Source organism: Myxine glutinosa, unplaced genomic scaffold, assembly GCF_964187855.1.
Source record: "Myxine glutinosa unplaced genomic scaffold, kmMyxGlut1.1 SCAFFOLD_1219, whole genome shotgun sequence".
Lineage (NCBI taxonomy): Eukaryota > Metazoa > Chordata > Myxini > Myxiniformes > Myxinidae > Myxine > Myxine glutinosa.
In genome coordinates, this window is record NW_027617314.1 from 96,175 (window position 1) to 123,999 (window position 27,825).

Below are 27,825 nucleotides of genomic sequence, written 5' to 3' on the forward strand. Positions count from 1 at the left end.
CTGCAGGCCATTGCCATGCCATGCAGGCACCAGGCACAGACCGATCACAGACAACGCAGTTGTTCGTGAGCTACTGAAGCGTTCCGAGGCAGCAACTGCTGAGGTGGGTCAGAGATGGGTCCTGAATACATTTGATCTGGGTGTCTGCATGAAAGCCCTTCCCATCATCTGGCGCTGGCCAAATGAATTTGCTAGTCATGTAGTAACGATTGGACCCTTCCACACATCCATGAACTACATCGGGATGCTCACTGGACACAAGATGCGTGGTTCTGGATATGCAGAGATTCTCTTTGAGGCACAACTAGTAACAAGTGGATCTCTCAAAGGTGTTCTCAGTGGAAAGGCCTACGCAAAGTCCCTCTTTTGCCTCAAAACAGTGTGTGAGGCAATGGAGAGGCTGTTGATGGAGAGATTCACTGAGGAGGAGAACATCATGATCTCTGACCCTGCTGTGCTTCTCAGAATGACCCAGTCTTGCAACCGAGAGCACCTCGATGAAGCCCTCAAAGACCCCTCAACTCTACTCCTCATCAAAAATTTGCATAAAATTTGCATAATTTTGCATAAAATTTGCAGCAGTAATTTGCATAAAAATGGTATGTGGGACATTTTTTCAGCTTGGGGCCATAGCTAGTCATTTTCTACACATTTTTTCCAATCTAGAAACACTGATTAGAAGTATATCTCCGGGGGGTGCAGGGGGACCTAGTCTTCCTACTAGACTATACTATGAAGCATGGTGGTGGCAGCATCATGTTATGGGGATGTTGCTCATCAGCAGGGACTGGGGCACTTGTCAGGATAGAAGGGAAAATGGATGGAGCAAAATACAGAAAAATCCTAGATGAAAACCTGCTGCCCTCTGCAAGAAAGCTGAAATTTGGACAGAAGTTCACCTTTCAGTATAACAACCTGAAGCACACAGCCAAAGCTACAATGGGGTGGCTAAGGAACGAAAAGATAAATGTCCTCGAGTGGACCAGTCAGAGCCCCGATCTAAATCCAATCGAAAATCGGTGGCATGACTTGAAGAGTTCTGTCCATCAATGCTCCCCACACAACTTGACTGAGCTTGAACAGTTTTGTGCAGAAGAATGGGCAAATATTGCCTAATCAAGGTGTGCAAAGTTGGTAGAGACCTATCCCAACAGTCTCACAGCTGTAATTGCTGTCAAAGGTGCTTCCACCAAGTATTAACTCCGGGGGATGGACACTTATCCAACCAAGATATTCTAGTTTTGTATTTTTAATTAATTTTCTGAAATTAGTAGAATTTGTTTTTCACTTGGATGTTGTGGTTTACGATGTGTAAATAAAGGTGGGAAAAGTCTGATTTCATGCAAGTTAATTCCAGGCTATAATGCAACAAAAGGTGAAAATTTTGAAAGGGGGTGTCGACTTTCTATGGGCACTGTGCACCATCCATGCTTTCTACACAAATGGTTGCTGAATCTCCTTGTAGGCCTCGCCGAAATTACAACTCCATTGACTTCAGTTTCTTGGTTTGTTCTACATATTAACAAAATAAAATTTAAAAAAATAGTTAATACTTTGTTTCTAGATGAGGTGGTGCTTTATCACACAATTAGTCTTTATCTGCATAGATGTGTAAATCCTTTTCAACAAATAAATGTGATATGGCATGTGATTGTGATCATCTGCAAATGGTATTTTGGTCATAATCATTTGGAAGCATTATAATGTGTTTATTCCCCCCCCTCTCCCCCACCTCACCCAAGCAACACCCCAACCTACATTTATTTCTCCAGCCACCATACTTTTCATTTTTTGGATCCATACCCGACTTGGGTATAACAGAAAATGTAATCTGCAATTTTATTTTCGACATCCTTCAAATGCAGAAAGTCTGTCGATGAGAAACAACCGTTAGCTGCAGATTTATTTCTGCCAACTCAATGCCACGAACAATCCACCCGGGTTCTCACTTTAAAAACCCAGTTAAATAATAACACTGCACCTTCCAGAAAGCAGTCTGTTGACCACAAACATTAAGTTAAAATGAGACAAAACAGTCCTTCATACAATTATATATTACTCTGCTTTTCAATTGTTTGGATTATTTATACAAGTAGCGATTGGATGAGGAGTTTTGGAGTTAAGGGGATGTTCAACATATTGTGAAAGAAGTGCTCAATATAAGTTCAACTGTCCAAGCAATTTGTTGAATAAAGTGCAAGATCACCTTCTTTTGTGCAAATATTGACAAGTCACAAAGACAAAAAAAAATTCCAAGTTTGCAAGTAATGTACAAAATAAAATAAAACTTGGACTTCAGACTTCATTTCTCTTGAGAACAAAAGTTCAGACTCCATCCTAGAAGACTAGGAAAAAAATCCCAGACACGTGCTGACATCACAATTTGGTGGGAAGGAAAAATCCCCTCCTTGCTGCTGCAACTGCAGAACCCTCAAAAATCAGCTGGAAAAGTTCATCAAAGCTGCTTTTCTCACTTCATCCATCATCTCCAAATCTTTCTCTTGCACCACCTTGCCAGTGATGCCACAAAAGTGCAAGCAGTGCTATCATGCCCACCGTGCCCAAGATGCGGTCACGCGTGCCGAGAAGAGGTGCGAGAAAGCGTGCTACTGTGGATACACACACCAGGAGCACTGCGGTGAGTGCCAAGAACACGTTGATGAGCTTTCCGAGGAGTACCCGAGCATCGGCGCTCTCCAGCCCCTCCAGCTGGCCGACTTGCTGCTGTTGCTGCTGCAGCTCAAGCTTGGAGAGACGAGTTTGGCATGCTTCTAGCGCTTCCTGTTAGCAAAACCTCAACATCAGGAATATTCAGGATTATTTAAAATATGAGTTTATTCATCTTTATAAAAAGTAGTTGCAAAACAATACCAAACAGCATTTTAAATAGCAATTTTAAAATGTGGGCTCTGAATGTTAATGCAACCAAAGAAACTGAATGTAGAATATTTGACACTCAGAAGTCAATGCAGATAAAGATGGCTAAATGGTCCCTCTAGAGTACAGTTGTTACACAATGCAGCAAATCATTACAAGTAAAATAAAAGGCCAGTTATGTAATCTAATGGAGTAAGGCTCTCCTCTGTGGACTGAGGCTCCGTCTCCCACTTTGCATTCATGAAAACAAGTGAGGCCAGGCTTATAGATATTACTTGTATCTCCCAGCAATGGACCAAAAAACTTGGGCCTACTCCTTCACTGTGAAAGTCATTCGAGTATTGCACAGTCAGACTTGATTTAGCCGTCATGCCCGGATTTCATTTTTCTCTCGAGAGGAAAGGTTCAATCTCATTCTTCCCTACAGGGTTTCAAGACAGCTGTTCACCACCATCTCAGGACATCCCCTATCCACAACCATGATACTTTGTATCCCCATTAATTCTCCCCAAGCCCACCTCCCTCCAAGTTTCATGTTTTTTTTCCTTCCACTTCTGTCATTGAGAGTTAGAGGACCTCCTGTCTGCTTATTACCTCCCTCCCCCACCCCACAACCCCTACCCCAAATCGATTACACCCCCAGACCAGACCTTCTCCTGTGGGACACACTCCAAGATTGTCCCTTGCATCATGTAAACACTACTTCCATTCTTCTCACCCATCCCAAGCACTTCATATTTGTTTAAATGTTAAACTGTCTCTGCCAATCATTTGCCCAATCTCTTAAAGTATCTCTTCTGAATCTGATTACCCCCTCTCTGTTATTCACTTACCTCCAGGCTTTGTGTCATCTGCAAATTTGGAAAGCATACTCTTCACCCCACTATCCAAATTGTTGATGTAAATTATGAATAATAATGGTCCAAGTAGTGATTCCTGAGGTACCCCCATTACCTACATCCTCCCAGCGAGACATCCTTCCACTCACAGCCACTCTTTACTTCCTATTACAAAGTCAGTTTCCAATCCATTTAGCTACCTGACCAGCCACTCCACAAGCCCTCTCCTTGTCGAACAACTACCCATGTGGTGCCTTTTCAAATGCCTTCTGAAAGTCAAGATACACAACATCCACTGCACTTCCCTCATCCACCTAATCAGAAATGACTCCATATAACTCGAATAGATTTGTTAAACATGATCTCCCTTTGGTAAATCCATTCTGACTTCCTTTAGATTGACATTATTCAAATGTTTCCTTATCCGTTCCTTAATTAATGTCTCCACCTTCCCCACAACTGAAGTCAAGCTAACAGGTCTATAGGTCCCCAATTCCTCTCTGGATCCATTCTTAAGTAATACTTAAGACTACGTAAGTGTCGAACACATTTAGTACCTCTTCTGACTCCAACGAGCTGTTAAAGATATCCACTAACACCACGCTGATGTGATATGCCACCTCCTGCAATACTCTAGGATGCATAATATTATCTGGCCCTGGAGCGGTCATCCCTTAATTTTTCTAGCTGCTTTTTCATATCATCTCCTCCTACATCAATCTCTTCTTAAAGCCCTTGCTCACCCCCAAGATAAATACTCTCCACTACTGGAAGCTCCCCTGACCATTTGCATGTAAATATAGAAACCAAATTTTTTATTTATTTAAATAATGACAGTGCCATCTCACCCTTATCGTCCACCAATCCTCCTGTGATATTGCTCAAAGACCCCACATTCCTCTTAGCCCTTCCCTTACCCCTTATATACTTAATGTTTCCATTGTTATCATTCTCTTCTCCAGTCCCTGAAACAGAACTGTATCCCTGTGTCTGTTAAATGCCACCCTTTCGTCCTTTTCAAACCTACCTGCGATTCCTTTCGTCTCTCACTAACCTTATGAACCAATTACTCTCATTAACCTATTACAAACCTTTATGATCAGCATTATGTCATTCCTCACATTAGCAGTGTCTCCCAATCATACCTGTCCATGTGTCAAAAACCCATCGTTTTCTCGCCATTCCAATTTCAACCACAATACACTTGCGCCCTCTGTTGTTTGTGACCCAGCACCTCGCTACGTTTTCTGGATATTTCACTACCCCTATTTTTCCCCCAAATAAAAGTGCTCCTTATTTAACTGATGTTTTGAAATAATATGAACAGACGATTTTGCAGCATCTTATTAAATGTCAAAACTGAAAAAAGGGAGGTGGGATTGAGAATCGAGATGGATAGTTTTGGGGATTGTGGGACAAGTGGAGAAAGAAGGGAAACTAGAAGAACAAGACATAAAATGTCATAGCCCCCTCCGTGGTTTTAGTAATATTGCTGTATGGAGTTGAAGGCTGTCAGTCAGCCATCTTTGGTCGGATGACAAAATAAAATCTTCTCCATATGTATACTCTTGTATTATCTTTTGTATTATCTTAGCCTGGTGTTGGGCTAGCGGCTAGGGTGCCGGCTTAGGATCCTAGGATCCTGGGTTCGAATCCCGGTCGATCGCTGAATTAACACCAGGGGGGTCGACTCAGCCTGTCATCCTTCCGAGGTCGGCTAATTGAGTACCAGTTCACTGGTAATTCCCGGTTTGTCGTAAAAGGTGACAAAAAGGGTTGGCGGCAGGAAGAGCATCTGGCCGTAAAACATTGCTTCAAAAATGGGACCAACAAAAACAACAACAACCACGGTGCCCGAAAAAGGCCAACCCCCGCTTTGCAGGGAAAAATGGCCTCTAAAAGGTGGGGTTTTTTTTTTAATCTTTTGCAAAGTTTGAAGAAAATCGGCCCATGCATGTCTGAGAAATGGATGGGAACACGCTTAAGTAACAAAATGGTCACCAGTCGACCATCTTGGATCTGATCTCGAAACAAAATGACATGCATATGTAACCCATCATTCATTATCTGTGTGCCAAATTTGGACAAGATCGGTAATTGCATGTCTGAGAAATGGTTGAGGACGTGGTTAATATCGGGTGTTTTACAAATAAAAGGGCCACCAGTCTACCAGTCAGCAATCTTTGATCAATCGCAAAATAAAGTGAAGTGCACGTATATGCAGTCATGTACTGTGCTTGTGCCAAGTTTGAACAAAATCGGTCCATACATCTCCGAGATATGGTTGCGGGTGCACAGACAGACGGACGGATGGACGAGACCAAATCCATAAGTCCCCTTTTCTGACAAAGTCCAACGGGGGCTAATAGTATCCAAAGGAAATAGGAGAAAGGAAAGGGACGGGCTAGGGCCAAATGGTAGAAAAGGGTTGGAAGGCCAAGAATTTCACCACATATATCAATTAGTCTAGGACCTGACAAACATATGTATGCAAATAATTTAGGAGAGGATAACTCAACTGTTATAGGCTAATATCACCCCCAGGAACAACCTGGGATGTGTGCCAAAATCTCTATCCGGGGCGAAAAGCCCGAAAATGACCACGCCCTTTTAAAAATGACCACGCCCTTTTTCATAGGAAGTGCTATTTCCGACATAGCTCTATCTTCTATACCGTTGGAGCTACAGATTTTCTGAGGTGCTTAAAATGTTCAGAATAGCCATGTTTAGGAGGTCATATATTTCCAAATGGGTTTTCTACGAGAAAATGACTAAAAAACCCGAAAATACAGCCATTTCTAACACGATTTCATACTAATATTAAGCATATTCATGATATACAAAGGCCACTATGAGCCTCCATACATTTTATGATTTTGAGCTCCCTGATTGGCTGACAGTTTCAGTCTATAATTATACCACAGGGAGGTTTGTCAGTGTGAGTCATGTAAAATGGTAAGTTTTCACATCTTATTTCAATTTTAATGAGCAAACTCTTTAGATTTGTGATGCCTAATTAGTAGTTTTAGAGGTGATCAATAAAAATGAATCTAATTTCACATGGAATTTTATAAGCAGATGAGAAACCTATGTGTTTCTAGTTTCTCTGTCTACTGACGCCTAGAGGCCTAGTATTATGAGTGGTGGTGTGCTACACTGCCCAGCCTACTACTATACGGGTTACTCTGCCTCGCTATAGGGCCTAGGCCTGGCTAGACTAGGCCAAGTAAGCTCTACTTAGCACTACTGTACGTCTAGTAGAGTGTAGTAGTATTATTAATTACTATTGCAACTAGCTAGGCCCAGCTTGAATAACCTAGGCCTAGAGGAGCTAGGCCCCATGGCTAAGTATTAGTATGGGCTAGGCGAGCCTGGGCCTATGCTAGCCCTATAGACTTTCCCTGCGTGTGTAGGGCCTGGCTAGGCCTAGTTAAGAAGTTTGATTATAGTTCTACAATTGGATGTTTAAAATTGACATGTTCTAATTATAGTACACTAATAATTGTGAATCATATATTGTGAATAACTTCAAATTAAATGGAATATAATGTAGCGGCTACCGCTGGGTTTTCACAATCGCCTTGCACCTATCAAGGACGCGGAGCGATCACCATGCCGGGCTCGTCCAGGACGCCCGGGCAGGCCCGCGCTCAACTTGCCAGGCCTCGGTCGGGACGCTGGGCCACGCCCCCTCTTGCCTTTCCTGGGCAAACGCTCCGGGATAATATGTATATATATTGCTGCCCGATAAACGGGCTTTTCAGAGTGCCTGAGTGTTTGGTTTGATTAAAGCAACTCGGATGAATTCCAGCTTTTTGTCGCGTCCATTCTTCCGATCGACGTGGGAGCCCCAGCTCCTTCATTGGTGACCTACCGACATGGACACGGCAGTCGCCCTTAAACTGCCTACCTTCTGGGAGGCTCACGCGGCGGTTTGGTTCGCACAGGCGGATTCCCTGTTCGCCCTGCGAGGCATCACGGCCGACGACACCCGCTTCCACCATGTGGTAGCAGCGCTCGGTTCGGCCACCGCGGCCCGCGCCCTGAGCCTCCTCGAGAGCCCGCCAGCCGCTGACAAATACGGCGCGATTAAGAAGCTTCTCCTCGACGCTTTCGCCCTCCCATCGGCGGAACGCGCACGGTGCCTGCTCGACCTGCCCGAGCTCGGCGACACGCACCCTTCCGAGCGAATGGACTACATGCTTTCACTGCTCGGCGAGCACTCTCCGGCATTCCTGTTCCGGGAGCTGTTCCTCCGTCAGCTGCCTAACCCGATACGCCTCGCCCTGGCAAGCACGACGATCACAGATCCCCGGGCCCTTGCCAGAGAAGCCGACAAGATCTCCGCCGCAGGTCAGCGCATCGCAGCGGCGACATGGGACCCACCGCCGTCCGACGCAACACCCATGGCGCCCGAGCACCCGGCACGGTCGACGACCGAACTGCCGACGCAATTGGCGGCCGCTACACCGAGCCGACCACCTCCAGCACGACGACAGGGGCCTCCACCTGACCAAGCGAGGTGTTACTATCATGCCAGGTTCGGACAGAAGGCCCGGACATGCCGACCCCCGTGCACCTTCGGCAGGCCGGGAAACGGCCGGGCCGGCGTTCATTACCAGCCATGAGCGCCGGCCACACGGGCAACTTACTGTTCATCACGGATAAAGCGTCCGGACGGCGCTTCCTGTGCGACACCGGCGCCCAACTGAGTGTCATACCCGCCTCTGACCAGGACAGGCAGTCCGCGGTTTGCGGCCCCTCCTTGGTTGCGGCCAACGGATCGACCATCCGCACCTTCGGCCCGCGCAACATCACCCTCTGCTTCGGCGGCCAATGCTTTGCTTGGACGTTTGTAACCGCAAACGTGCCCATGGCTCTGCTAGGCGCCGACTTCCTCTGCGCACACGGACTGCTGGTGGACATCCAACGGCGTCGTTTAATCAACGCCGAAACCTTCAGCTCCCTGGTATGCACATTGAGCAGCTCCGCGCCGACCGAGCTGGCATGCGCCGTCCCGGCGGCGAACGAGTTTGCTCGCCTGCTCAAGGAGTTCCCGGCCCTCACGCGGCCGACGTTTTCGGCCGTCGCAGTACGGCATGGGATCGAGCACCACATACCAACCACGGGCCCGCCGGTCTACGCCAGGGCCCGCCGCCTCGACCCAGCCAAGCTCGCCATGGCGAAGGCCGAATTCGACGCGTTGGAGCACCTCGGCATCGTGCGGCGCTCCGATAGTGCGTGGGCCTCGCCACTGCACATCGTGCCAAAGCCGGGGGGTGGATGGCGCCCGTGTGGCGACTACCGCCGTCTCAATGACGCTACCACCCCCGACAGGTACCCGATCCCGCATATCCAAGACTTCTCCGCCCGTCTGGCGGGACGGGTCATTTTTTCGAAAATTGATCTCATACGGGGATATCACCAGGTACCTGTCAGGGCGGCCGACGTCCCTAAAACGGCAGTCATCACGCCGTTCGGCTTATTCGAATTCTTGCGGATGCCGTTTGGTCTCAAGAACGCGGCTCAGGCGTTCCAGCGCTTGATGGACGGCGTGCTGCGTGACCTGCCGTTCCTTTTCGTTTACCTGGACGACATCCTCGTCGCCAGCATGTCCCGGGCCGAGCACCTCCTCCACCTCCGAACACTGTTCGGGCGCCTCAGCGAGCACGGCCTCATCGTCAACCCGGCCAAATGCCACTTCAGCACGACGGCCGTTGATTTTTTGGGCCACCACATCACCAAGAACGGGGCCGTGCCGCTGCCAACCAAGGTCGAGGCCATCACCACGTTCCCGCGTCCCCGCACCATAAAGGCCCTGCAGGAATTCCTGGGAATGGTGAATTTTTAACACCGCTTCGTGCCCCACGCTGCTCAACTCATGCGGCCCCTCTACGAAGCCCTCCGGGGCAAGCCAGCCAAGCACGACATCGCCTGCTCCGCAGCAATGGATGCGGCCTTCCAAAGCTCAAAGCGGGCCCTCGCCGACGCAACACTGCTCGCTCACCCGGTGCTCAACGCTCCCATCGCCCTCACCACGGATGCCTCCGACTACGCGGTGGGCGCCGTACATGAGCAATGGGTGAACGGGGTTTGGCAGCCACTCGCTTTTTTCAGCCGGCAGCTCCGGCCGAACGAGCTCAAATACAGCACGTTTGACCGGGAGCTCCTCGGTCTACACCTGGCCGTCCGCCATTTCCGCCACCTCCTGGAGGGCCGACCTTTCACGGCGTTCGTCGACCACAAGCCGTTGGTTTACGCCATGGCCAAGGTCACGGAGCCGTGGTCGGCCCACCAACAGCGCCACCTCTCCGCCGTGTCGGAGTTTACCACGGACATCCGGCACGTCGCCGGCAAAAACAACGCCGTGGCCGACTGTCTTTCCCGGGCCAGCGCGAACGCGGTCCACCTGGGCGTGGACTTTGCGCTTATGGCGGCGGACCAAACCACCGACACCACGGTGCAAGCCCTCCGGGCGGCGGACACGGGCCTCCGCCTGGCCGACATCCCCTTCGCGGACACTGTCCTGCTCTGCGACGTCTCCCAAGGCCAGCCTCGCCCCATCGTGCCCGTCACCTGGCAACGCCGCATCTTCGCCTCCCTCCACGGCCTTTCCCACCCGGGCCGGAAAGCTTCCCAGAAGCTGGTGTCGGCGCGATTCGTCTGGCACGGCCTTCGTCGGGACGTCCGCGATTGGACCAGCACCTGCACGGCCTGCCAACGGGACAAGGTCCACCGACACACCCAGGCCCCGCTGGCACCTTTCACCGTGCCCGAACGACGTTTCGACCATGTCAACGTGGATCTGGTGGGCCCCCTCCCCCCGTCACGGGGGTTCACACACCTGCTCACCATGGTGGACAGGACCACCAGGTGGCCGGAGGCCGTTCCCCTCGTCTCCACCACCACCGCCGACGTGGCGCAGGCTTTCATCGCCACCTGGGTCGCCCGCTTCGGCGCACCGGCGGACATCTCGTCAGACCGCGGACCACAGTTCACCTCCGAGCTGTGGGGCGCGGTCGCCCGCAACCTGGGGGTCAAGCTCCACCGTACTATGGCCTACCACCCCCAAGCAAACGGGTTGTGCGAGCGATTCCACCGCTCCATGAAGGCCGCGCTCATGGCCGGCCTTCAAGACGGCGGTTGGGCCGACCGGCTGCCGTGGGTCCTTTTGGGCCTCCGCACGGCCCCCAAGGAGGACCTCCAGGCATCCACCGCCGAGCTGGTCTATGGCCAGGCGCTACGCGTCCCGGGCGAATTCGTGCCCGACGCTACCAGTCCCTGGTCCGCAGCTCACCAGCGCTCGGACCACCAGGAGGCCGCCCGACGGTTTGCCCCCGTGCCAACATCCCACCACAGTGACCCCCAGTCCTACGCCCCCCAGCACTTCGCACAGCGGAGTATGTTTTTGTGCGTCATGACGCACATCGGGGGCCACTCCGGCCGCCGTACGACGGGCCCTTCCGGGTGCTGCGACGGGACGACAAGTCGTTCGTCATCGACATCGGCGGCAGGTCGGACCGGATTGCGGTGGACCGCCTCAAGCCGGCGCACGTGGACGTCGACCACCCACCACGGGTGGCCCTTCCGCCGCGGCGAGGCCGCCCCCCGTCCACGGTGCCCCCCACTCGACCGCCCACCACCACACCGGACCCCCTCCCACGACCCGCCAGGGGTCGCTTCGGCCGGGTCATCAGGACCCCCCTCAAATTGACCCTGCCGGTGCAAGTCGATTCTGGGGGGACGTGTGTAGCGGCTACCGCTGGGTTTTCACAATCGCCTTGCACCTATCAAGGACGCGGAGCGATCACCATGCCGGGCTTGTCCAGGACGCCCGGGCAGGCTCGCCCTCAACTTGCCAGGCCGCAGCCAGGACGCTGGGCCACGCCCCCTCTCGCCTTTCCTGGGCAAACGCTCCGGGATAATATGTATATATATTGCTGCCCGATAAACGGGCTTTTCAGAGTGCCTGAGTGTTTGGTTTGATTAAAGCAACTCGGATGAATTCCAGCTTTTTGTCGCGTCCATTCTTCCGATCGACGTGGGAGCCCCAGCTCCTTCAATAACACAATAAAGTGCCATACCACTGACTGAAACCAGAAAATAGGCTTGAAGTATGGAAGCCTTCACAGGCCTCATTTTTCAATATATGAACAACAGAGGGGAAGCAGAGTATTTACTCAACCAATGTTGACGGGTAAGGATTGCTGGTTAATATAATCATTGAATTATAAACTAACAAGGTTGCTTTCGATTTATTCATAGCACCAGTGCTACAAGATCCGGAGAGAGTGAGAAAGTGAGAGAACGACTTATCCATCCAGTGTCACAGAGATAATATCTCACTGAAGTAAAGCGAAATGGTAAGACAGGCTTTAATATATTACCAACCTCTTATATCTGTGGCTTCTAGTGGTTAGAAAAGTAGAAAGGCGCCACGGTAAACGGAGGATGCAGTTAAAGGAGACGCATTTTGCAGTTTGTGCATATTACAGCTCACCCAGTACAATACAGTTGTGGTTCCACCACTACCGTGGATTAGAGGCCAAAAGGGGGTCTTTTGTTTGAGGTGGAAAAAATTTGATGGTAGAGCAAACTTTAGTCTTGCTTTGCCTAGCAATCTGAAATAGTTGTATACTTGTATTGGTGATAGTGATAGCCCATGCTGATCGAGAATTTGAAACATGTTTCTTTTATTTTCAGGACGAGGTACCTCTCAGTCTCACTGCTCCTTGTGCTACACCTAAGCCGATCAATCTCGAGGAGTGCATCCTATGCCAGAAAAAGAAGCGATCCGAGTACCTCTCTAGTGGTGAAATCGGCAGAGGGTATACCCTATTGTTTCGCTTGCCAAACAAACAGAGAGTAATGACACTCGAGCTGCTAGGGTTCTTCGACTGACAGTGCAAGAGCAGGGTATCATAAAATACCACACCTCATCTTGCTACAGAAGTTTTCAAAGGGATATGGCTAAGACTCACAGCATAACCCAACCATTAGAACCATCTCAGCAGGGGCCTATTAATGATACATCTGAGCGACGCAGCAAGAGATTTAAGTCCAGTGTACCTACAAATGTCTGTATCATTTGTGGTGCAGATCGCAAGACAGTTAAACAGAAGAAAATACACACATTGTGCAGAATCTGTGAAAAGCCGATGGCCCAAAAACTACTAAATGTGGCCATGTTGTTCAAGGACCATGTGTACACTGAAACAGCGGCAATGTGTGAGCCAGCTGATGATATCCGATATCACGACCATTGTTGTAAAGGCTATTTCAATAAATATCACGTTAAAATTGAGGAAGTACTGAGAAACCTCGAAATGGAGGATTCGGTAACAGCCGGGGATGAGTCCCTCAAGGCTAGATTTGTAGCCCTTGGGCTTGATTTTAGTAGGTCAGCACACAGTCTGACTTCCATCAGAGACAGGCTAAATGAAGGTTCAGCAGTAAAAGTGTTAAACAGAACTGTAAAGCAGCTAATAATCGAGCTGTATGGAGACGCCGTCTGCTTTACATACCCAGATAACAAACGAATATCCCAGATGGTACTTTGTACCAACAGTTCTCCAGAGGCCTTGGTAGAGTCCCTGAGAATTTCATCTGTCCAACAGGTTGCAACTGAGCTTGCACAGGAGCTGAAAGAATACAGGTTTGGACTGCAGATGAGCTTCTGTGAGCCCGAAGACCTCCAACTGTCCATGGACATGTTCATTAAGAACCCACCACCAAAATGGGAGAAGTTTTGCTCCTATATGTTCAAGGGGAAAGCAACCTCTCAGCTGAAGACTGCTGTAGTCTTTCAAATTCTCCACTACATCCTGAGTGATGGCAATAAACCAACACCTTTCCATGTCATGGTGGCTCAAGGAGTGCACAGTCTGACACGATCAAAAGAGCTGGTGACCGCTCTTAACCATCACGGAATGTGTGTCAGCTACAACACAGTCAAGAGGATTGATGTGGACCTCGCTGAACGGATCATCACTACAATAGGTGACAACAGAGTACCTCTTCCCGCTCTCCTGGAAGCAACAAGCCCACTAAATGGGACATTGGACAACTTTGACCGCACTGAAAGCACCCTGGCAGGAACAGGGTTCACACACGATACGATACCATCCTTGTTCTCTTCCAAAATTGTCCAATTAATCTGGAGAAACCATCAGCGAAGTGAGATCTCTACAAGGCCCCTTGCCACTCAAAGCCGGACCACAGTAAACCTTAGGTCTAAAGTCAGTTGCCAACGGCTCATCAGGATGGGCGCAGTGAAGGAGCTTGGGGAGATCCCCACCAACTACAAGGTATCAGAGACCCTCTCCAATTCTATTACACTAGGCCTGATAGCCCCAGCAACAGTTGTTGATCCAACAACAGTCTCTACTACAGCAGCAGAATCCTCTACCTCAGCAACAGAGTCCACCACTGTAGTATATGACCCCTCACCCTTGACAACAGGTCCCATCGCCATGGCAAGAGAGCCCAATCCAAACACAACGAGCTCCACTACTGTCTCAAACCATCAACCTGGAGATATTTGTCAAGGTCAAGTGTCTCAAACCATCAACAGACCTGGAGATATTTGACGACCTGTGTGTCGCTGCATTTGATAGCAATGCCCTCAAGATGGACTTTGAGAGAACCACTTGCACGTCAACTAATGCAAGAAAACATATCCAAAGAGGCTATTACCAACAGCAACTGTGGGTCCAAGCCCCATTTAGAGACGCCACCTTGATTATGAATGCCGAGTCTTATGGTTTTGTAAGAAGGGGCAGTTTATTAGTCCCTGAGATTGTGATCTCAAAACCCGAAGGCCTGCCAGATCCCTGTAGGTGTAGCAAGTGTGCTCGTAAGAATGGGTATCCATGCAGGGTAGCTGATTTCAAGTGTTACAAGTACTGCAAATGCAAAGGAGGTGATTGTTGTAAAAACCCTATCACTGAATGAACACTGCTCATCATCCTCATAACTGGACTCTGTTGTGTTACTCTTCATGTTCCTGTTCCCGACCCTGGTTTATGTGACACATAAACAGTACTATTGTGGTGTTCAAAGTTGTATTGTTGGCTGTTGGGCAAATTCCCTGCTGATCTTTGAAACATTAAGCTCTCTCGGTACTGCTGCCTACTAAAGTAATGTTTTTTTTGTTTTTTTTCCCATCATTTTAAGTTAACATTCCATTGATAATAGTATGATTGAAAATACAATTTCTTTATATTAATCAAATGCTCGCTTTCTTTACTATGATATGGCAATTCCAGTATGTAGGTAGTTGTATGGTAATAAGTTGACCTAACGCTTTTTAGTCATTTTCTCATAGAAAACCCATTTGGAAATATATGACCTCCTAAACATGGCCATTCTGAACATTTTAAGCACCTCAGAAAATCTGTAGCTCCAACGGTATAGAAGATAGAGCTATGTCGGAAATAGCACTTCCTATGAAAAAGGGCGTGGTCATTTTTAAAAGGGCGTGGTCATTTTCGGGCTTTTCGCCCCGGATAGAGATTTTGGCACACATCCCAGGTTGTTCCTGGGGGTGATATTAGCCTATAACAGTTGAGTTATCCTCTCCTAAATTATTTGCATACATATGTTGGTCAGGTCCTGGACTAAATGCATTTATTGATATTAAAACATGAAATAACGGTGCTCTGGGCGATCGAGCGTCATACGTTGGATGCCCCCTTCAGCAGGCAGTGGGGCAGAGCTAGGCTTTGGTCTCGGCCCTTCCCATGCGTTCATTCTTTGTCGGGAATCAAATTAATTGCATTTAAGTATTTATATTCCATATTGAGAATGGAAATTAATATACAAAGGGGTCCACAGTCAGCATGGTACAACACTGTGGGCAAGTAGTCATTGCACGATGGTGTACTACCTCAAACAAGAAAATTAGGCCTTTTGGCCCATCATTGCCATGGTGCACTCCCAAGTTAATTTTGCTACAGCTTTAAACATCAATCTTCTTGAGGGTTTACGAAAGACCAAACAACCCAATCTTCATCGGGTGATCCAGCTTGTAAGTAATAAACAAATGGCCCCTATATTAACATGCCAGACTTTGTCTTATGTCTGATAGGTACAAATTACATTAAAAAGGTTTGAGGCCATAAAAACTGCACAAAGGTTTGCAGAAAATACTTAATTTTTGGGATGCACACAAATGTTTAGAATGGATTTAAACAATGCTGGCATTAATGGTATGCAGTTCTTTCAGGGACAAACAATAGTAATGTCGGATCGCCCCAGTGACCTGGTCTATTCACCTTCATATTTGAGTACCAAACTTATGAGCAAAATGTGAAGATGTTTGGGATTATCACCTTGACTGTTCCTCACAACACCCACTAATGTAAAGTACCAGTTCTTCACCATCACCAAAACCTCATGTGGGATGTCAAACTGTTTTCAGGAAGTCATGGAACTTTCACATCCACCATGCAAAAGCATAATATTTTTTCCACTCCCGTTAACCCCCCCCTCCCCCCCCCCCCCCCCACCAAGCCTCACCCCTCAACCCATACCTGTCTCCTTCCAAATTTCCAGTTTCCCCTCCTGAGAGTTTGCTCCTGTATACATCTTGTCCACCCCTTACCCTCTCCGCGAACCCTCATTATTCCGAGTCTCAGTCTATTTTGTCCCTCAACACTGCTGTTGGTGTTCTTGTTCTTTCTCTTTCTCTTTTTCTCTCTCTATCTCTCCTGTCCCTTTTGCTCTGTTGTGTCCTTATCCATTTAGTGTTATAGCTCTTCCATGAGCCTTGACTATGTATACAACTATGTATACAATTATATATATATATATATATATATATATATATATATATATATATATATATATATATATAGTTCAGTGTTCTATGGATACAAAGGTGATCCCGGGGAGGAGCCTGTTTCACAGCACCACTTGGTTGTCTGCGACATAAGTGTTAAAGGTGTGAAGAGAGCTCGGCGGGTGAAGTTACCAACGAGAATGAAGGTGTGGAGGTTGAAAGAGGCCGGATGGTAAGATAGGCTGAGTATGGTAGAGGATGATGTGGTTGAGCTTGAAAGTGGTTGAACTCAATAAAAGATAGTCCTATTGGGAGCCGTTGGTGAGGTATGTGGATGGACAAAAGGACCACCGAGGCATTCGGAAACATGGTGGTGGGATGATGAAGTTGGAAAGAGGATTGACGAGAAGAGGAAGAAGCTCAAGGAGTGGCAGAAAGCGAAGGGTATGGGGGCAGAAGAGGCAGAGCATGAAAGTTATAAGGCAGCCAAGAAGGCTGCAAAAAAAGAGGTAGCAAAGGCGCAGGAGGCATGTAGGAAAATGTTCGGAGAACGCTTGGATTGGGAAGAGGGTCAGAGAGCAGTATTCAGGATTGCAAAGCAGATAGCGAAAGAGAGGTGTGATGTGATGGGGGTGAGTTGCTTGAAGGATGAAGTAGGACAAATCGTTGTGGACCCAGATGGATGTTAAAGGAAGATGGAAGAGATATATGGAAAATGCTGTTGAATGCAGAGAATGAATGGGATGGCAACATCGAGAGTAACCCAGTTTTAGGACCGGCAGAGAAGATAACTTAGAAGGAAGTTGAGGAAGCGATAAAAGCAATGAAGAGTAGAAAAGCGGGAGGGCCTACGGGAGTTGTGGGAGATTATGTTGAAGGCAGCAGGAAGTTGGGGTGTGAAGAGAATGACAGAGACCTGTAATCTGGTGGTGAAAGAAGGCCGCATTCCAGTGGCTTGGGAACTGAGTACCCTCGTCCCTCTATACAAGGGGAAAGGTGACCCTCTGGACTGTGGCTCGTATCGAGCGATAAAGTTATTGGAGCATGGAATGAAGGTATTGGAAAGGGTTTTGGAGAGGAGGATAAGGAAGAAAGTGAATATCGACAAAATGCAGGTTTGGCTTTATGCCAGGAAGAGAAACAACAGATGCGCTTTTTATTGTGAGGCAGTTGCAGGAGAAGTACATGGAGAAGAGGAAGAAGTTGTTTCTTGTGTTTGTTGATTGGAGAAAGCATTCGATAGCAGTTCCACGTGAAGTAGTGACATGGGCATTGAGGAAGTTAGGAGTGGAGGAGTGGTTGATCAGAGTAGTGATGGCAATGTACAAGAGAGCGCGCACAGCTGGTAAGGACGAAGGACGGGAACAGTGGTGAGTTTGAGGTGAAGGGTGGGAGTGCATTAGGGGTCGGTACTAAGTCCACTACTATTTGTAGCTGTGATGGAGGTGCTGGCTCGGAATGTAAAGGAGGGTTTACCGTGGGAGTTGTTGTATGCAGATGATCTGCTGTTGATTGCGGAAAGTATGGATGGACTGAAGGAGAAGATGAACAAGTAGAAGGAATGTATGGAGACAAAAGATCTGAAGGTGAATATTGGAAAAACGAAAGTGATGGCTAGTGGTAAAGCATGTGGTGAGGTGGAACGAACTGGGAAGTGGCCATGTGCTGTGTGTAGGAAGGGTGTTGGAGAGAACTCCATTCAATGTACAATGTGCGCAGAGTGGGTTCATCAAAATGTAGTAGTCTGAGAGGGTCATTAACCAGTGTGGCAGCTACATTCAAGTGTGAGGTGTGCACAGAGGGAGCTGCAGATGGAGGAAATGTTGAGTTGGATCTTGGAGACGGCGTGAAGCTGGAAGGTGTGGATACATTTTGCTACCTCGGAGACATGTTGAATGGAGAAGGTGGATCAGACTCGGCAACAGTTGCTGGAGTGAGATGTGCGTGGAAGAAAGTTTCGGGAACTGAGTGGCGTGCTGACGAGGAGGGGAGTGTCGTTGAAGCTGAAAGGAAAGGTGTATGCTGCATGTGTGAGAAGTGTTATGATTTATGGGAGCGAGACATGGGTAATGAACGTAGAGCAGCAACGAAGGCTGTGGATGTGTGGAGCATCGTTGAGAGAGAGGAAGACAAATGATGAATTGCAAAAGATGATGGGAATAGAGCCTGTGATTGATGCTGTGAAGAGGAACAGGTTGAGATGGTTTGGTCATGTGTTGAGGAAGGATGAAAGTGACTGGTTTAGGAGATTGATCGAAATGAATGCAGAAAGGAAGTAGAGGACGGGGAAGACGAGAAAGACTTGGCTAAAAGTGGGTGGAGAAGAAATGCGGGCAAGGTGTTAACAAGGAGAGAGTGCAGAGAAAATAGGGCAAAATGGAGAAGATTTTCATGGGGACCGCAAGGCTAACCCCCGCTCTAGCAGGGAAAATGGTCTTAAAATGCCTGTTGTTGTGTGTGTGTGTGTGTGTGTGTGTGTGTGTGTGTGTGTGTGTGTATGTATATATATATACTATATATATATATTATATATATATATATATATATATATATATATATATATATATATATATATCTATATTATAATAGCCGTAGATGATTCTGTCTGTCTGTCTGTCTGTCTATCTGTTGGGTGTCTGTCCGGGGTGTGGCTTACTCGGTTTGCAGAGTAGCTCCACCCATAGCTCCACCCATTCTGGGAGTGGCTATAAACAAATATCCACCATTTTATTAACTCGCATAGCTTTGAGTCCTGTTTTGTAGGCCCGTGGTGTCTTGCTCTCCCCAGTTTTATTTCAAATCAAATTCGATAAATCATTTCATTTTTCACAGTCGCTAACATAGTTTTAGACTCGGTTGAAAAAAAACGGGAAGAAAATCCGATGAAAGTTGCCGTTTATAGAATTCTCAAATTCTCAATTGAATTCTCAAAGGCCTGTAACTTCAAGGCCATTGAGTCTCTCTCACGCCTTTATCTCCAATCTAACTCACCCATATGATTTCATTTTTTATCGATGGTTTTACTTTTAGACTCGGTGTCAGCAATAATTGAGAACAATCCACACACGCGGGAAAATGCAGATATATTTTTTAAAATCGCGTCATGGTGTATCATACACCGCCCAACATGACACCGCCGGCAATGTGTCGATATATATTAAAAATTCGCTTTTGCTTTTCCGTTATGATATATTACTATTTCGTTTGATGATAGTCGTCACAAAAACGTCAACAATGATGCCGACATATATTTCTTCGTTTTTATTTCATTCAACATATTAGCCGGAAGTAAAATATGTTTCAGGAAATTACCGAGAGATATTTCTTCGTTTTTTTTATTAGTTATGTGCGCATACACTTTAAATAGGTTTATTTGAAATCTTTAATTTTCCACAAACATTCCACACACGCGGGAAAATGCAGAGATATATTTTTTAAAATCGCGTCATGGTGTATCATACACGCCCAACATGACACCGACGGCAATGTGTCGATATCTATTTTAAATTCGATATATCATTTCATTTTTCACAGTCGCTAACATAGTTTTAGACTCGGTTGAAAAAAACGAGAAGAAAATCCGATGAAAGTTGCCGTTTATAGAACGAAATGAATTCTCAAATGCCTGTAACTTCAAGGCCATTGAGTCTCTCTCACGCCTTTATCTCCAATCTAACTCACCATAGATTTCATTTTTATCGATGGTTTTAGAGTCGGTGTCAGCAATAATTGAGAACATTCCACACACGCGGGAAAATGCAGATATATTTTTTAAAATCGCGTCATGGTGTATCATACACCGCCTAACATGACACCGACGGCAACGTGTCGATACGTATTAAAATTCGCTTTTGCTTTTCCGTTAAGATATATTACTTTTTCGTTTGATGACAGTCGTCACAAAAAACGTCAACAATGATGCCGACATATATTCTTCGTTTTTATTTAATTCAACATTATTAGCCGGAAGTAAAATATGTTTCAGGAAATTACCGAGAGATATTTCTTCGTTTTTAAAATTAGTTATGTGCGAATACACTTTAAATAGGTTTATTTGAAATCCTTTAATTTCCACAATATAATTTACTTGCCATTTATCATTTGATGATTACGAGACAAATTCCTCTTGAGGATCGTGACAATTCATGCGCTGCGTGGAAACTTCTATTTCCAAATGAATGAGACGAATCGATGAAGAACGCAGACTTGAACAGGATGCAGCAAGAAAACGAATGAGAACGGGCGAACAAGTCCATCGACGAACGTCAATGCAAACTTGCGGGGTCACCCGTGGGAATCCCACGGGCATGGATGTGTGTGACATTTCGACATATTGAGTTAGATGCTGCACATTCATTTTTACAAAATGGTTACTGGCAAGTCATCAGATCCAGAAATGGTGTAAAAACCACCGTTTAGAGGCCATTTTTCCCGCAAAGCGGGGTTGGCCTTTCGGGGACCGTGGTAGTTGTTGTTTTTTGTCCCCCCTATTTTGAAGCAATGTTTACGGCCGGCTGCCCCTTCCTGACGCCAACCCTTTTTGCCGCCTTCAACGACAAACAGGGAATTACCAGTGAACTGGTACTCAATTAGCCGACCTCGGAAGGATGACAGGCTGAGTCACCCCCTGGCATTAATTCGGCGATCGACCGAGATCGAACCCAGGATCCTAAGCCGGCACCCTAGCGCTAGCCCAACACCAGAAATGGTGTCATGAACACAATATATTCCGACGGGCCGATTTGGAGCAAGAAAAAGAACGAGACGGGAGAAAAAGGAGAGAAACGAGACGGGGAAGCCGATTGGAGAGGCGAGTGAGGCGCGATTGGAGAGGAGTGTGAGGCGCGATTGGAGAGGAGTGTGAGGCACGATTGGAGAGGAGTGTGAGGCGTGATTGGAGAGGAGTGTGAGGCACGATTGAGAGGAGTGATTGGAGGGGAGTGTGAGGCACGATTGGAGAGGAGTGTGAGGCTCGATTGGAGAGGAGTGTGAGGCGCGATTGGAGAGGAGTGTGAGGCGCGATTGGAGAGGAGTGTGAGGCGCGATTGGAGAGGAGTGTGAGGCGCGATTGGAGAGGCGTGTGAAGGATTGGAGAGGAGAGGAGTGTGAGGGATTGGAGAGGTGAGGGATTGGAAAGGAGAGGGATGTGAGGGTTTGGAGAGGAGAGGAGTGCTAGGTGGAGGAGGAGGAGAGTGTCAGGTGGAGACAGGAGAGTGTCAGGTGGAGACAGGAGAGTGTCAGGTGGAGAGGTTAGTGAGGGGTCACATATTATGTGAAATAACTAAATTCACACATTTCTGGATCTGATGACTTGCCAGTAACTTTCCGATTCCGACGGGCCGATTTGGAGCAAGAAAAAGAACGAGACGGGAGAAAAAGGAGAGAAACGAGACGGGAAAGCCGATGGGAGAGGCGAGTGAGGCGCGATTGGAGAGGAGTGTGAGGCGTGATTGGAGAGGAGTGTGAGGCACGAATGGGAGAGGAGTGTGAGGCGTGATTGGAGAGGAGTGTGAGGCACGATTGGAGAGGAGTGATTGGAGGGGAGTGTGAGGCACGATTGGAGAGGAGTGTGAGGCACGATTGGAGAGGAGTGTGAGGCGCGATTGGAGAGGAGTGTGAGGCGCGATTGGAGAGGAGTGTGAGGCGCGATTGGAGAGGAGTGTGAGGCGCGATTGGAGAGGCGTGTGAAGGATTGGAGAGGAGAGGAGTGTGAGGGATTGGAGAGGTGAGGGATTGAAAGGAGAGGGATGTGAGGGTTTGGAGAGGAGAGGAGTGCTAGGTGGAGAGAGGAGAGTGTCAGGTGGAGACAGGAGAGTGTCAGGTGGAGACAGGAGAGTGTCAGGTGGAGAGGAGTGAGGGGTCACATATTATGTGAAATAACTAAATTCACACCATTTCTGGAATCTGATGACTTGCCAGTAACCATTTTGTAAAAATGAATGTGCAGCATATAACTCAATATGTCGAAATGTCACACACATCCATGCCCGTGGATTCCACGGGTGACCCCGCTAGTATATATATAAAGCAGTAAAGTATGTTTGTTTGTTTGTTCTCTTATAACTCGAGAACTACTCATCGCAGAGCAAAACCAAAGGCATATTCGGAATCAGTACGTCTCAGAGCAACTACAGCACACCTTAAAATTTAAAAAAACTTCGCGTTTTAAAATTATGATGTCATCAGCGTATTTCGGAACGTTAATTTTCCAACTTCATATTCGGAATCAGTACGTCCCAGAGAAACTACAGCACACCTTAAATGTTTAAAAAACCTTCGGGTTTTAAAATTATGACGTCATCAGCGTATTTCGTAACGTTAATTTTTCAACTTTGACGACAATGACTTCGACTTCCGGGTTCGGAATGCGGGACCAATGCCATTTGACAGGGAATAAAAAATAAATGTGACATTCAATTGATGACAATGACTTCCGACTTGACTCCCCCTCCCCCTCCCTCTGCCTTCCCCCTCCCCTCCCCCACCCCTTTACCCCTCCCCTCCCCCACCCCTTCCCCCTCCCCCTCACCCCTCCTCCCCCCCCTCTCCTCCCTCCCCCTCCCCCCTCTTCTCCCCTCCCCCCTATTCTCCCCTCCCCCATCTCTCCCTCCCCACCCCTCTTCTCCCCTCCCCACCCTCTCCTCCCCTCCCCTCCCCCCCATTCCCCTCCCCCTCCCCCCCTGTTCCCCTCCCCTCCCCCTCCCCCTCCACTCCCCTCTCCCCCACCTCCCCCCTCCATTCCCCCCCCTCCCCATCACCCCCCTCTTCTCCCCTCTCCTCCTCCCCCTCCCCCCTCTTCTCCCCTCACCCCCTCTTCTCCACCTCCCCCCCCCCCCCTCTTCTCCCCTCCCCCCCCCCTCTTCTCCCCTCCCCCCCCCCACCATTCTCCCCTCCCCACCCTCTCCTCCCTCACCCCCCCCCCCCTCTCCTCCCCTCCACCCCCCCCCCACTTCCTCCTCCCCTCCCTTCCCCCCGCCCGGCAATGCCGGGTACTTCTGCTAGTATATATATATATTATATATATACATAAATACATGTTCATCACTAGCATCGTCGTTTAAATCCAATCTGATTACTCAAGTTAATATGAATGGCTGATTTAAGGTGTTCGCTGCAAACACGAGTGTAAAGAAGATTAAATGTCTTCAAACATTTTTACACAAGCTGACTTTCTCATCACCGTTGGGACAGCTGCCTGTGTCGCTCTGATTCTGCACTATAGCTGGCAGCCAGTAGGATGACTTCTGTTTTGTCCTGATCATGTCTATGTCCACATCAAGAGAAAGCACAAAAAGAAAATAACCGTTGTTTTGCAAATACAAAAAGTGTTCTGCCTCTACAACGCTTTCAGGTTGTACTCAAAAATGACACGGCCTGTCCATGTCATGGGTTTGTGATGGAGACATATTTTCCTATTGTCACTCTGATAGTGATTAGACAGAGGGAAGCAAGTACGAATGATTGCAAATTTAAGGAATGAGGAAATGTATTCTGGCTAAATGGTCGCATGCCTTTAAAAAATAAAAAATAAAAAATTAACTTGCAAATTTAAGTTGCCATTTAAGTTTAAGTAAGCCATTCAAAAGCCAAAGCCATTCAATCCCTTTCCTCCCCAATTCCCTTCTGCCAAGGTTGCCAGCCCGTTGAAAGCCCATCAAACATTATAATCAGCACAAGCAATCAGTACTATGTCTAATCTGAGCATTCCGTTTTTATCTGTTAGCCATAGTCCAATGAAAACAATCAATAGTTTTGTTAATGAAAAGCTGGCTGATGCAGAAAAAAAAAAAACCCATTCTAGTTAGGGCATTTTATAATTTTTTTGAAAAATCTGTGAAAAAAATTGCTTACCAATAGCTTTCTTCACCAATGTGTTCATGTAGGTGTCTACAAACACCTCTCAATTTATTCCTTCCCAAATCCTTGAGGAAAAGTCAAAATGCAAAATGGCGTCCAAAATGGAAAAATTGTGGATAAAGTCATAGTTTGGCCAGAAATTTAATACTTAATATGGGGAAGAAACCACAAAAATATTGTTCTAGGACAATTGTGAACTCTTGCTAAGCATATTTGTATTATTATCTTGCTTTATATCCAAGATGGTGGCCAAAATAATGTCCAAAATGGCCGCTAAAATGTGAAAATTGTGGATAAAGTCATAGCTTGGCCAGAAATGTAATAATTATTATCTTGCTTCAATAATAGGTGTCTACTGAGACCTCTCAATTGATTCAGTATGGAAGGGGATGTAATAGCTGCACCTGGCCATGGCTTGAGGTGTTTCATCTGTGATGATCCTGGGACTGAGATGCAGAAGCTGTCAAAAGTCACCCAAAAAGGCCACTCACAGATGTTATCATATTCTGAGTGCGTGGACGATGCGGCGCTGATCAGGAGACTAAATGAGGACTGGAAAAACGGAGATGACCCCAAGTTGAGATATCATTTGGATTGCAGAACCGAGTTATACAATCGTGTGAAAAGTATATCCACTGCAACTGCAACTGCTAATCGTAAGTTTTTAGATTATCATTCAGAAGAAGTAGCCACTTGCAGAGATTTCGATCCCAATCTGTTATAAGTTGTGATGTTGCAAATGAAGAAAAACTAACCAAAACTACCTTTCTACACAATCCATTCCCTAGGACAAGACGAGGAGGACCGAAGGTCAGGCAGGATGAAAAGACGACGGGTATTCTCTGGGTCAAGTACTTCAAGTGCCGGCAGCTCCAAGTCCAAAACCCCATCAGTACACCTTGTCTACCGTGATGTTTGTATACTCTGTAACGAAGGCATAAACGTTGGAGCATTGGCGAGATACCCTGGTAAGTTGCCTGTCAGCCTGTCACAAGCAGGGTCATGCAGAAGTTAAAATGAATGTCTTGAGAATTCATATTTCTTTTTAATTTTTCTTGCTCCTTACTGTACTACTCGAAGTCGAATCATCTAATCATGAACCTAATCCTAGAGATGTGACTATTTTAAAACATACCTATCTTCCAGACAGAGCCCGGAAGTTGTATCGTGCACCTGACAATCGCTACATGAACCGACTGAAAAGGAGCTTCATGGAGACAGCAGTGAGCCGAGGAGATGCCTGGGGAAATGAGGTCGCCGGTCGCCTGTCTGGGATTGTAGATTTGGTAGCAGAAGAGGCACTGTATCATCTTCGGTGCAGGACCCTGTTCGAGCACCCAGTTGAAAACTCTAAGGTATTGACTATCGAATAAATGAATGACCCCTTTGGATCTCTGATTTTTTTATCATTGGATATCACTGATTTTGATGGTGGGTGGATCCTGCACAACGTCAGATGGGAGGCTAAGCTCACCTGGAAGGACATCGCTGAGAGCTACCTCCAGTTTGTGAAGTCCATGGGGAGCCATTGCCTCAGGATCACTGTGGTCTTTGACGGATACGGCAGCTCCACCAAGGACCATGATCACCTGAGACGAACAAAGAACGCATGCTGCGACATTCTGATTCGCCCAGACATCAAAAGCCTCGTTCCAAGAGAAAAGTTCCTCGACAACAAGAGCAACAAGACCCAGCTCATTCGGCTACTTGCTGAGACATTCGGTAGAAATGGAATCAGTGTACAGGAATGCCCCGATGATGCAGACACCTCTATCGTCCGGGCAGCTCTAGATGAGGCAAGAGAGTCCCCTGTTGAGGTGAGGGCTGAGGACACCGACATCATGGTTTTGCCGATTCATCATGCTGCAGACCACCCGATCTTCCTCACAACAGCCATAGACACATCTTACGATGTCGGAAAGGTCCGGGAGGCCCTCCCAGAGAGATACCGGAAGTATCTGATCTTCTTGCACAGCTTCTCCGGCTGCGATACAGTGTCCGCGATTTCTGGGTTTAGCAAATCAACTTTGCTAACCAAGCTCTGCAAGACTGACAAAGCAGAGAGGGCCATGGACGTGTTTCTGGACATCCGAGCCAAGAAAGATGACATCATCAAAGCCGGCTGTGAACTATTCAAGCTCATGTTCCGCGGGAACCCATCCAAAGACTTGGGGGACTTGAGATTTGACATCTTCAGCAAGCGGGCCGCTGCTGGGAGCATCAAACCTGAGAAACTGCCCCCGACAACAGAAGATGCAGCACAGCACTCTCTCCGGGCTTATCTCCAGACTAGAGATTGGCTGCTGCTGCAAACTCCATCATTGGATGTCCTGGACTACGGATGGAAACTCGGTGACCAAGGTTATGCGCCGGTCCCTACAACAGACCCTATCGCACCGGACTATCTTCTGAAGTTTGTCTGCTGCAACTGTGAGGGGGAATGTAGCACACTCAGGTGCTGCTGTAAAAAGCAAGGAGTCAAGTGTATTTCTGCTTGCGGCAACTGTCATGGTAACTCTTGCCAGAACATCAACCAGCCAGATGACGAGAGGAGTGTGGGATATGCTGGGGATTAGGATGAGTAGGGTGAACTAGAGAACTGACTAACCGAGGTTTCAATTGAGATATATTTCTATTTCTATATAAAGCTATGACTTTATCCACAATTTTCACATTTTAGTGGCCATTTTGGACATCATTTTGGCCACCATCTTGGATATAAAGCAAGATAATAATACAAATATGCTTAGCAACAGTTCACAATTGTCCTAGAACAATATTTTTGTGGTTTCTTCCCCATATTAAGTATTAAATTTCTGGCCAAACTATGACTTTATCCACAATTTTTCCATTTTGGACGCCATTTTGAATTTTGACTTTTCCCCAAGGATTTGGGAAGGAATAAATTGAGAGGTGTTTGTAGACACCTACATGAACACATTGGTGAAGAAAGCTATTGGTAAGCAAATTTTTCACAGATTTTTCAAAAAAATTATAAAATGCCCCAACTGTTCTCGACGGTTTATACCTTCAAATTACAAACTCTTATTTTATAATCTCGAGTCTATATGGGATAAGCACAACATCATTTTCACACCCATCTGGATTGAGCAAGCCAAGCTTTCAAGGAATGTGGCTGCGCTATCAAAGTCGATGCTGAACCATCACACAAGATTCAATTAAATTGCAATTACATAGTATCAACTTGTGACGGTTGAGGCTATACATGTAGATGAGAGATGTGAAACCCCTTTTTTTAGTAATTTAAAGGAAGCTCAACATAACGTGTTACATTGACAACCGAGGCCGAAATTGTGGAGATGCATCAAAGTAACCTGAATGTCTCTGGCGAACTCGTAAGAATGATATGCCACCTTCTCCTCCATGCTTGCCAGCTCCTGTGTAAGGTTGGCCACCTCGTTCTGGTGAAGCTCTGACAAATCACCCAGCTGCTCCTCCAGCCATTCATAC

The 27,825-nt window shown here is 47.1% G+C and overlaps 1 protein-coding gene across 1 annotated transcript; it reads right to left on the reverse strand.

The window, feature by feature from the left end:
- Positions 1-1,825: 1,825 nt before the first annotated feature.
- LOC144889160 (transmembrane and coiled-coil domains protein 2-like) lies at positions 1,826-27,825 on the reverse strand (the record flags this gene model as incomplete). The annotated part of the gene is given in 2 exon segments (XM_078769113.1): positions 1,826-2,781; positions 27,690-27,825. Coding segments are annotated over 2 exon segments (442 nt in total), but the record flags the coding sequence as incomplete, so codon positions are not given.